This window comes from Octopus sinensis, linkage group LG22 (genome assembly GCF_006345805.1).
Source record: "Octopus sinensis linkage group LG22, ASM634580v1, whole genome shotgun sequence".
Lineage (NCBI taxonomy): Eukaryota > Metazoa > Mollusca > Cephalopoda > Octopoda > Octopodidae > Octopus > Octopus sinensis.
The window spans coordinates 24,398,926-24,411,523 of NC_043018.1; the positions used below are offsets into that span (position 1 = coordinate 24,398,926).

Below are 12,598 nucleotides of genomic sequence, written 5' to 3' on the forward strand. Positions count from 1 at the left end.
TCGTCGGCTGCTATTCATAGTACACCGATTGACCACATCATTTCCCCCATCCCTCCTCCATTCATCTTTCTTTCCACACACACTACTGAGACAAGGAACCGGTTCTCGTATTCCGCTAAATGACATTCTGTATCACTTTTTGCCTGGCAGAAACGTTAGCACGCCGGGCGATATGCGTAGCCGTATTTCGTCTGCCATTACGTTCTGAGTTCAAATTCCGCCGAGGTCGACTTTGCCTTTCATCTTTCGGGGTCGATAAATTAAGTACCAGTTACGCACTGGGTCGATGTAATCGACTTAATCCGTTTGTCTGTCCTTGTTTGTCCTCTCTGTGTTTAGCCCCTTGTGGGTAGTAAAGAAATAGATATTTCGTCTGCCGTTACGTTCTGAGTTCAAATTCCGCCGAGGTCGACTTTGCCTTTCATCCTTTCGGGGTCGATTAAATAAGTACCAGTTTCGCACTGGAGTCGATATAATCGACTTAATCCGTTTGTCTGTCCTTGTTTGTCCTCTCTGTGTTTAGCCCCTTGTGGGTAGTAAAGAAATAGGTATTTCGTCTGCCGCTACGTTCTGAGTTCAAATTCCGGCGAGGTCGACTTTGCCTGTCATCCTTTCGGGGTCGATAAATTAAGTACCAGTTGTGTACTGAGGTCGATCTAATCGACTGGCACCCTTCCCCAAAATTTCGGGCCTTGTGCCTAGAAAAGAAAAGGATGTCACCCTATAGAATGACATCAACATAGCAACGTAGCAAGAGAAAGTGAAAAAGAGAGAGAGAGAGAGAGAGAGAGAGGAGAGAGAGAGAGAGAGAGAGAGAGAGAGTAGTTGTTGTTGCAAGGAACAGAAAAAGTACAAGAAAAGAATTTCGAAAATGTTGAGTTTTTCGGATACGAAAGCTGCGGCTATAAAATAGTTGTCTGTCTTTTAATGTAGTCGTTAGAAACCAGCTGAAGTGTTTCTTGTTTCCCAGCCATTAGTTTAATTCATTGCGACCGCATAGCAGCAACACGCACACTTGTTATACAGAGTTCAGAAGTTTCCCATAATTCTTAAACTTCATCATATAACCACATTATTCGTAGTTGTTTATCAATTGAGCTATTTTTTTGTTGTTTTTCTTGTTTAATTGTAAAAAAAAAGCCCCGAAAAATGAACGAATGAGGCGGTTTTCAAAACAAACCAACATGAGGAGGAGGTAGAACTAGTCAAAGTTATCTCGTTCTTTTCGAAATTTCTTTTATTTAATAGCTTTATTTATATATATATATTTATTTCACTTCTCCATGAACCATGTCTGCGACTGTGGAGGGAAATACAGAACGATACGAACAGTTACAAAACATAAAAGCCAAGTCTTGTGCCTTACCCAAAGAACGTGACCAGGTAATGTAACTATTAATGTTATTTTGCTCCGAGGCAACCCTCACTGAGTAAACGGTTGACCAACGTTTTCCAAGTCCTGACCTCTCTAACTGCCCCCCTCCACACACAATGTATTTACGGTTACATCATCCAGCGGCTTGGCTGCTATTTCATGCAGGTCAAGCGAGCACGTAGCTCTCTTTGTAAGACGGTAGTATGCGGCTCAAAGGAGGAGATTTGGCCGCTATCTGTTGCATGTATCACAAGTACATAGGTGGTCTCTTTTTAATATGACTAGTTGTATTTTGAGGGAGATTTGGCTACTATTTCTTGCAATACCATGGACACATAGTTCTCTTTTTAACACGGCTGGGTGGGTTTTGCAGCAGATTTGGCTGCTATTTCTAACAATTACTACGAAGACCTGAAATTCTCTTTTCAACATGGTTGGATGGGTTTTGAGGGAGATTTGGCTACTATTTTTTGCAGACACCACGAGCACGTAGACATTTTTTTTCTAACATGGTTGGATATGGGTGTGTTTTGAAGCAGATATTTGGCTTCTATTTCTAGCAAATCGGACGAACACATAAAGTTTTCAAAAAATATGGCTGGATGTGTTTTGCAGGAAATTTGGCTGCTGTTTCTTGTAGGTCGAACGACTTCGTAGGAGTTCTCTCGTTTCGCGAATTAACTAGGAATCTCACCCACGATCGCAAATGGTATAAAGGTAACCATACATTTGTAGGAGCTGGTGTATAGTCAGTTGAAGTGTTCCCTTGAAAAAAACTGGTACTTCGTATACAAGTAAAATTGGCATTCTTTCGTAAGAATGCCGCAAAAATTAAGTTTGGCCTTATTAAAAGAAGATGCTGACGTTTTTCAAAGTGTCACTTTGGGGGGGGGGGGGACAAATGATTTGGGATGTCAACGGAATTTTCAGAGAATTTTTGCGAATTTGTGTTCTACACACAGGAATTCATATTATTATGCAAAATTTCCCAGAAAATTTTTTGTATGTGATTTAAGGGCGATTTAGTTGTTATTTTTAGCACATCTCACGACCACCTGATTTCTTCCTCGTCTTTTGTCACTCTGACATGTATTGATATTTTTCAATATTTTTTTTTTTCACTATAAACACATTTAATTGGAAAAAGTGGAAATTTTAGAATATGGGGTGCTGGGTGTAAAAAAATTAAAAAAATTTTTTTTTTTTTCATAATCTTATGAATTCCTATGTATAGAACATAAATTCTCAAAAATTTTTTGAGAATTCCAAAAAATAAAACTGTTACAATGGGTTGTGGGGTGTAAACCAGAATTCTGCTGGCAGTCTTTTCTAAAAGAAAGCCAGCACAAGACTTCAACATGCCTATGAAGCTTTTCAGGGTCTCTGAGACTTGTGGTGGCTGTGCAGGTAGCACACAAAAAAAAAAAAACCCTGCCTAATCTTTGTAAAGTGGTTAGCATTAAGAAAGGCATCCAGCTATAAAAACCATGCCAAAGCAGACTCTGGGGTTTGATGCAGTCCTTGGATAGATCGGATCCTGTTGAACTGTCCAACCTGTGCCAGCATGGAACATGGATGTTAGATGATGTTGATGATATACACATAAATACACACAAGTTAAAGTCTACTGGATTGATAAGGGGTTAAAATATGAGAGAAGTGTGCAGAGCAGTTTCTTGTTTAAGAGATGGTAAAAATGGTCAGCAGGATCTGCAAAAAAATTATCCTTATGAACCTTACTCAGCTATTTCTATTTCCTAGTCTAGGAGCCTCTGAGAAAACAATGGGCAATGGCTCTTTATTTTATAGTGTACAAGAGTCAATGATTGAATGTCTAAGCAATTACATGGCCTACTAGAAATAGTAGTTAAATTTTCCTCAAATAACATCCTACCTTAAAAGAAATGGACGCATTGGATACTGTAGTCTTAGGTACACTATACCTGTAAAAAAAGAAAAGAGATGGTTATATGCAAGGTAAACAAAAACAACAACAAAACGGAAAAAATCCTGTTTTTTTAATAAGTTATGAGTATAACCATCAAGGTTTTATCATGGGAATAACCTCATTTATTAACTTGCATAATTAATAAGGTTCTGAGTTTCATTGTTAAAAAAAAAAACACTTTCTCAGGTACACTTAGACACTTTTGTTGTAAATCCAGAATCAGTTGCTAGGCTATAGCTGTCAGAACTGTTTCTTTTCACTCGTATAATAGACACAAGTTGTACTGGGAACAGCTGTCATTTACATAATTAAATCATTCCTCTTAGTGTGTTCCTACTGAAGTCTAAGTGTTAGGCCTGACATTCCACCTTGTTTGACAATATCTGAACCGTTTGGGTATCTCTAGTGTGAATGGTAGTCCTAAAGCACTACTCTGGTTTAACACTGCCACTTACTACCATCCGTCCCTATAGAATGCAAGGTAGCTATGTATCACTTCTACAGCAGCACACCTGGGCTGTTGCCTGTTGCACTTTTTAGCCCCTCAACACCTGGCCATACAATCACCTCTCAATATCCCTATATCCCTTTAAGTCAAAGGAAGTTTTCCTTTTGCATTTTTTAATCTTTTTCTTTCTACAGTATTTCCTTGTCATGCAAGTTACCTGGTGACCTCACCTGTGTTGGTAGCACAAAAAGTTACCCAGTAGACATTGTAAAGTGGTTGGCATGAGTGAAGGGCATCCAGCCATAGAAACCATTCCAAAGACGACAGAGGTGGCTGAGGACTGATCCTTGGTGAACCCCTACTTCTATGTGGAACTCTACACTGTATGCGTTGACAATCCTCACCTTACTGACAGCATCCTTGTACAGGTCCTATGCATCTCTTACCAACCACTCATCTATCCCTAGTTTCTGTATCGCTCACCAGATAATGGATTGGGGGACCTTGTCAAAGGCTTTCTCCAAGTCAACAAAAACCAAGTACAGAGGGTCCCACTGTGTGGAACCTTGAGCAAGTGTCTTCTACTATAGCCTCAGACTGACCAAAACCTTGTGAGTGGATTTGGTAGACAGAAATAGCCCCTTGTGGGCAGTAAAGAAATAATTATCTCTCAGTATTAATACTGCCTTTGTTGCTAACAAATATATTTTTTTAACAAGCTCACTAGCTAATTGCCACTCTAGCGCCTGTTCTGGCACTGTTAATCTATATATTGTTGGCAGGGAGATGAATCACTGCTGTCTCTAGCAGTCAAGTGTCCACCATTGACAAGACCAAGGAAGGTTGAAATCATGTAGTCTCAGTGCTGGAGGTGACAGGACTTATCTCCCCACTAGCAATATAAACAAGTGTGCATTTTGCACCAAAAGCCAATATGAAGGTTTCTCTTGTGGTAATTATCGTAGTATGGTCTGTTTTAACAGAACATCCACGTTTAAGTAGGGATAAATATTACTCTTTGATATTAATACTGTCTTATCATCATCATTGTTTTGTTGCTAATATATATATATTTTACAATAATTATAATTTGGTGAGCTGGACAAAATGCCTTGTGGTAGTTCTTCAAGGTTTAATGCCCTGAGTTCAGCTTTGCCTTTCATCCTTTCAGGATTGATAAAATAAATACCAGCTGAGCACTGGGGTCAATATAATAAACTTGCTCCCTTCCCTGCAAACTTCGACCCCTGTGCCTCTACGAAAGAGAAAAAGTAATTTAGTGCTTATACAAAATAAAAGCTAAGAGCGAAAAAGTAATTTAGTGCTTATACAAAATAAAAGCTAAGAGAGAAAAAGTAATTTAGTGCTTATACAAAATAAAAGCTAAGTTTCCAAAGAAAAATATTTATTGCTTTGTCATTTGTATAACTCCTCTCATAAAAGCTGCCATTTTCTCCCTCTCCTCCCTCTCCTCCTGCCACCAAGACTGGTATGTGTACTCATCCTGCACCTCTTATTTTAACTCTCACTGTCTCTTTTACTCTTTCTCCCTCTCTCACTATACAATATAAAGTAGCTCTGGAGAAATGGACCAACCAACCAGCTGTTTGTTATGTAGATATTTAAAACTGATCAATACACATTTTAATTGATCACCAGCATGGAAGGAAGTCTGAGTTTTCCTTTTTTTTTTTTTTTACCTGCTCATTTAGGGTGATGGAGCTCCTGAGGGAAAGTCTACAAAGAAAGAACAGAAACCATTCTCTGTCAAGTTGGAACTAGATTTGGTCCAGATTTTCTTATTCATTGGTGCTTGGGCTACAAGAACATGGCAGATTGGACTTCCTCGTGCTGTTGTGTGAGTACCTTGTGAAATTCATGTCTCTCTCTCTCTTGCATCTTTTCCTCTCTCCCAGTGGGTAAAGGAATATTTAGATTGACAGGTAGGTTTGGTGATACAAACAAGAAAATAGAACCCAAAACATGAGTGTATGTACTCTTTTACTTGTTTCAGTCATTTGACTGCGGCCATGCTGGAGCACCGCCTTTAGTCGAGCAAATCGACCCCGGGACTTATTCTTTGTAAGCCCAGTACTTATTCTATCGGTCTCTTTTGCTGAACCGCTAAGTGACAGGGACGTAAACACACCAGCATCGGTTGTCAAACAATGCTAGGGGACAAACACAGACACAAACACACACACGCATATATATATATATATATATAATATATATATATATATATATATACATACACAACAGGCTTCTTTCAGTTTCCGTCTACTAAATCCACTCACAGGCATTGGTCGGCCAGGGGCTATAGCAGAAGACACTTGCCCAAGATGCCATGCAGTGGGACTGAACCCGGAACCATGTGGTTGGTTAGCAAGCTACTTACCACACAGCCACTCCTGCGCCTATGTGCGTATATGTATCATCACCATCATCCTTTAAGGTCCATTTTCCATGCTGGCATGGGTTGGACGGTTTGATGGTTTGGTCAGAGCTTGGAAGCTGGAGAGCTGCATCCAGTTTCAATCTGATTTGGTCTCTACAGCTGGATGCCCTTCCTAACACCAACCACTTTACAGTGTATGCTGGGATGCTTTTAACGTGGCACTGGCACATGTCTCTAGCAGGCCAATCCTCTTCACAAGCAAGAGTCGTGTGCTGGTTCCACATAAACAGTACTCTTTCTAGTTCCACATAAAAGTGCTTGAGCTGTGGCATGTCAAAAAGACCCAGCACACACTGTAACGTGGTTGTATGTATGTATGTATGTGTGTGTGTGTATGTATATATAATATATATATATATATATATATATATATATATATATACATACACACATACAGTGTGTGTGTGTGTGTATGTATATATAATATATATATATATATATATATATACAGTGTGTGTATATATATATATATATATCTATATATCATCATCTTATGTTAGGTCACTTTCGAGTGCTACTGGTAACATATAACCCAGTACAACCTGTTGCATGATCGGGTTGTCGGCGACTAAACTGGCAACCCCACCAAGCTTGCTTGGTGAGGAGGGTGTTTATTGGACACCCTGCGGGATGAAAAACAAAACCCGTCAAAGGGCGAAGGAACTCTTGAGAGTCAACTGCCATCCAATAAATGTCTTAAGGCTGTATCATGCGCGGGGACATAGAAATAATTGGACTGAATACCCGATCACACGGTTAAACCATTGGGCGTGAAGGACTCCTTGCCTTTGTTAGGGCATCCTTCCAGGAGAAGGTAACTTGGATAACTCCGACATAAAATCTGCGGCTCAGTGGTTACCGATGATGTTGACTTGTTTTTCTTTTTGGATTATGGCTGCTGTTGCTTAGTGAGTGGGATTGACTCAGTGTACAGCTTTTCCTCACTTTAAAAAAAGTCTTCTTGCACAGACATTGCACGATAACAACATTGATTAAGCTTCGTGCAATGGCCATACTCGATAACAAGGGGGCAGCCACCACCATATATCATCATCTTCATCATTGCTTAATGTCCGCCTTCCATTCTAGCATGGGTGGAATGGTTTCACAAGAGCTAGCCTGGCAGAAGCCTGCACCAGACTTCTGCAACTGTTTTGACAGGATTTTTACAGCTGGATGCTCTTCCAAACACCAACCACTTTACAGTATGGACCGCGTGCTTTTAAGTGGTACTTGCACTGATAGGGTCACCAAGTAACTTGCAAGACAAAAAGATATATATATTGGGTCATCCCATAAATAATGCAGTTTTTTTCAGTTGCATGAACTAAAAGTCGGAGGGGGCTGGATAAACTACCTGCATCAACTTGCTATAAAAGCAGGTAGTAATTTTACCTTGTGCTTATTCTTAGTGCAAGTTTTGAAGAGTGTTGTTCGATTTTAAGTTATTTTTTCAAAGCTCTCAGGGTTAATAAAAAGAAGTAGCAGTCAAGTACTGGGGTTGATGTAATTGACTTAACCCCTTCCCCAAAATTGCTGGCCTTGAGATCAGTATTTCATGCACTTGTAATTAAGCTTTTAATTGAAGTCTCTCTTAATTTTCTCTTCAGGTTCGATGAGCTTCATTTCGCTAAATTCGTTTCATTGTATCTCCAAAATATATTTTTCTTCGACATCCATCCTCCCCTGGGGAAGCTGTTGTTAACACTGGCAGGTAAATACAAATATTTTCTTTTATTCTTTTTTCTCTTTTACTTGTTCCAGTCTTTAGACTGGGTGGGGTGGGGGAGAGCATGCTGGTGTCCCTGCCATGAAGAAATTGCTAAAAAATACCTCGATACTTATTTTTTAAAGCCTGGTATGTATTCTGTTGGCCTCTTTTGCCAAACTGCTAAGTTTCAGGGATGTAAACAAACCAACGCTGGTTGTCAAGCAATGGTGGGGAAGAAACACAGATAAACATATACACATGATAGGCGTCTTTTAGTTTCCATCTGCCAAATCCACTCAAAAAGCTTTGGTTGGCCTGAGGCTTATAGTTGAAGACATCTGTTCAAGGTGTCATGCAGTGGGACTGAACCTAGAATCATGTGGTTGGGAAGCAAACTTCTTACTACACAGCCATGCCGGTGCCTAAACAGTCATGCCAAATATCTTGAATGCCCTTTGCATTTATGAAAAGTATTGTTTACACTGTTGATCCCAATGCAAGGCAATCCAGTCATGACACTCCTGTCTGTTTTTCCTTGGACGGAGAACCCAGAATGCCATCATCCTGTGATCTCACTGTATTTTAAGACTGTGAAGTCTTGTTGCACATTATTGAAACAACACTAAATTAAGTTAGTCAGTGTGGCTGTGTGGTGAAGAAGCTTGCTTCCCAGTCTTGTGGTCTTGCTTTCAGTACCACTGTGTGACACCGTGGACAAGTGTCCTCTACTTTAGGCCTGGATCAACCAAAGCTTTGTGAGTGGATTTGGTAGATGGACACTGAAAGTGGAGATTGAGGTTTGTTGGCCACTGATGGAGAAGTAAAGAAGAACTTGTGAGTAATGTGTTACTGTGGACACCAAATCATGGTACCATAGTGGCTGGAAGACCATGGAAGATGTATATGCAACAGCTTGCAGAAGATTTTGGATGCCAAGTTAAAGACCTAAAAACACTAATGGATGATCGGAAGGGATGGAGAGAGGTTGTCAGGCTGGCCCAGGCAATCGTCCTGACTGGATGATGCCTTGATAGAAAAAAAAAGAAAAGCATATGGATGAGGATAGCTGCATAAAGAAGTGCCAATCTCTAATTGTGGAGGATACCTGTGGAAGGTATAGACCCAGGAAGATGTGGGACGAAGTGGTAAGAAAGGATCTGCGGATACTGGGCCTCAATGGGGAAATGATACTGGAACTGGGAGGATGTAGTGATTTGCTGTACTTAAGACATGTCAAGCTGAGTAAAATTGCTGTCTTCCACATATATGGGCTTGACCTTTCAGGTGCCAGTGCCACTTAAAAAGCACCTGTGCTGGTGCTATGTTAACACACCTGTGCCGGTGCTCCATAAATACACCCAATCTGGTGGCATGTAAAAGGCACCCGGCATACTCTGTTAAGTTGTTGGCGTTAGGAAGGGCATCCGGCCATAGAACCATGCCACAACAGACAGTTGGAGCCTGGACAGCTCAATGTCAAACTGTCCAATCCATGCCAACATGGAAAGCAGATATTCAACAAACGATTACACATACACAACACACACACACAAGAGGGTGCTGGAAAGTTCCTTGTTTTTAGGGGTATTATGAAAAGTTTAGATGGAGACCCAACCTTCTGAGTTCTTTTGCAGGGCTTAGAAAAACTGAAGGACCACTGCAATAAGTGTGTGAATCTGAGAGGGGAATATGGTGAATAAAATCATAATTAACTGATCTGCCTGTATTTTCTTTTACCCAAAGCCAGGAACTTTTAAGCACCCCATTGTAGTTCTTTCTAATGTAGAATACTTCAATGATTTTTGTTTTTATTTTTAAATTCTATTTCCAGGTCACTATACAGGATTTCAGGGAAACCTAAGTTTTGATCGGATTGGAACTGGTAAATATTTTTCTCTCATTACTAACAATATAATCTTTTACTTGTTTCTATCATTAGAGTGTGGCCATGCTGGGGCACTTTCTTGAAGAATCTTTAGTCAAATGAATCAACCCCAGTACTTACTAATTCTTCTTTAAGCCTGGTACTTGTTCAGTCTCTTTGCTGAACTGCTAAGTTACAGGGACATAAACACACCAACACCAGTTGTCAAGTGGTTTTGAGGGACATCCTAAGACATACACACACACACACACATGTATACATATTCTTTTATTCTTTTAGCCATTTGACTGTGGTCATGCTGGAGCCTTGAAGGCTTTTAGTTGAACAAATCAACCCCCACGACTTACTTTTTTAAGCCCAATACTTATTCTATTGGTCTCTTTTGCTGACCCACTAAGTTACAGGGGATGGAAACACACTAACACTAGTTGTCAAGTGGTGATGGGGTAACACACAGACAGAAAGACATGCACGTATAGTTATATACATATACATACATACATATATATGTATATATATGATGGGCTTCTTTCAGTTTCCGTCTACCAAATCCACTCAAGACTTTGGTCGGCCCGAGGCTATAGTAGAAAACACTTACCGAAGGTGCCACGCAGTGAGACCGAACCTGGAACCATGTGGTTGGGAAGCAATCTTCTTACCACACAGCCATGCCTGACATGCTTCCTTCAGTTTCCCTCTACCAAATCCACTAACAAGGTTTTGGTTGGCCCAAGGCTGTAGTCGAAGACACCCAAGATGCCATGAGGTGGGACTGAACCTGGAATCAAGTGGTTAAGAATCAAACTTCTTAGTACACAACCATCTCTGTGTCTATATAATAAATATTCTTTTATGATTCCTTTTCTTTTATTCTTTTACTTGTTTCAGTCATTTGACTGCGGCCATGCTGGAGCAAACTGACCCCAGGACTTATTATTTGGAAGCCTAGTACCTATTCTATCAGTCTCTTTTGTCGAACTGCTAAGTTACAGAAACGTAAACACACTAGCATCGGCTGTCAAGCAATGTTGGGGGGACAAACACACACACACACACACGATGGGCTTCTTTCAGTTTCCGTCTGCCAAATCCACTCACAAGGCTTTGGTCGGCCCGAGGCTATAGTAGAAGACACTTGCCAAGGTGCTACGCAGTGGGACTGAACCCGGAACCATGTGGCTGGTAAGCAAAGCTACTTACCACACAGCCACTCCTGTGCCTACAGGAGTGCAAAAAGAAAAAAAAATCTTTAAGAAATCAAACAAAACAAATTTATTACTTTGTTTGCACCTGAATTAGACTTGGTTCCATCACCAGCACCTACGACCCTGCAAGACTAGGGACACTCAGCTGGAGAGAGTTGCAAGGGCATCCACATGCTTTTACTTAGCTTCACATGTCTTTTCTAGCAAACTGTCAGGAGACTCTGAATGCTAAAAAGTTAATCTATATCAAAGTTTCTCTTCTCAGCAAACAACAATGACGGAGACAAATCTCACTTTGTATTCTCTAGATTCTAGATGACAGTCCTCCTCCATCCTCCTCCATCCTCCACCCATCTCCTCCATCCTCCTCCTCCTGCTCCCCCCTCCTCCTCATCATCATTTAGCATCCACTTTTCCATGCTTGTAAGGGTCAGATGGAGTTTATTGAGGCAGTTTTATTATTACTGGAGTGTGTGTGTGACAAGTGGAGCTTATTGCTCCCCCTTCTGCCTGCACCCCCCCCTCGTCCCTCCCAGTTTGTTACCCCCTCTCCACTCTACTGGTTTCCACCCCATCACCACCCCTGTCCATCACCCAGTATCTCTTCCCCCATACCCTCTTTGGCTGTTCCCTCTCTTTCTGCCTGTCATATCCTCCTCCACCTGCCACTCATCTCTGCAAAACCTCAGTGGGGCTGTTGAGGTTACCCACCACTACCACCACCATTACCTATAATGATTTATTGTTGTTCCTTCTGTCCAGAATACCCATCGACAGTTCCAGTCAGCCAGTTGCGATTACTACCAGCCATATTAGGAAGTCTTCTGGTTCCGCTCGTTTACCAAATAGTTGTGGAACTTCATCTCTCTCGATGGGCAGCACTTTTAGCTGCAAGCTTTGTGTTATTTGGTAAGTCTTCTATCTTTTTACCAGTTCTTTCTACTGTCTTCTTTTACATTTCCCAAGCCATTTTTTTTTTTGTTTTAATTTGCATTGTATTTTGGCCATCTTCACAATATCTTCTGACCATCACACTCATGATCACACAAACCCTCCCCTTCTTACATGACTCCTTTATCTTTCAGACAATGCCATCCTTGTGCAGTCTCGCTTCATCCTCATGGAAGGCATGCTTCTCTTCTTCATAGCATTGGCCCTGCTCTGTTTTCTAAAGTTCCACCACATGCCTGAACAGTAAGTTTCTACCAACATAATTAACCTTTCGTTTTCTGTAAATAATAACCACATTTATTAGTTGTGTCTGGGGAGAGTCATTCTCTTTTAGTGCCTTATTATTTAACACACTCACCGGTAAAATTTCCACTTATTTCTTATAGAGTCAAGACTATTGAAAAGGTTGCAAGACGCAACGAAAATTTTAGGAAAATAAAAATAAGAAATAAGTGGAAATTTTACCTGTGTGTGTGTTAAATAATAAGGTACTAAAAGAGAATGACTCTCCCCAGACACAACAGTATATGTTTCAACACACGAACTCATATAAAAGAATCTTGCAAACCAAATCCAAAAACGAAATATTTATTAGCCTAAAGCTTGTAAGTAATCAC

At 40.5% G+C, this 12,598-nt stretch overlaps 1 protein-coding gene across 1 annotated transcript in view; it reads left to right on the forward strand.

Moving 5' to 3' along the window:
- Positions 1–835: 835 nt before the first annotated feature.
- The window catches only part of LOC115223259 (protein O-mannosyl-transferase 1-like), a 39,284-nt gene continuing 27,521 nt past the window's right edge, over positions 836–12,598 (forward strand). The window contains exons 1-6 of the mRNA XM_036512139.1: positions 836–1,383; positions 5,484–5,629; positions 7,840–7,943; positions 9,772–9,822; positions 11,793–11,939; positions 12,116–12,224. Coding sequence (XP_036368032.1) covers positions 1,291–1,383; positions 5,484–5,629; positions 7,840–7,943; positions 9,772–9,822; positions 11,793–11,939; positions 12,116–12,224 — 650 coding nt within the window. The 5' untranslated portion in view covers positions 836–1,290. The remainder of the gene's footprint in view (positions 1,384–5,483; positions 5,630–7,839; positions 7,944–9,771; positions 9,823–11,792; positions 11,940–12,115; positions 12,225–12,598) is intronic.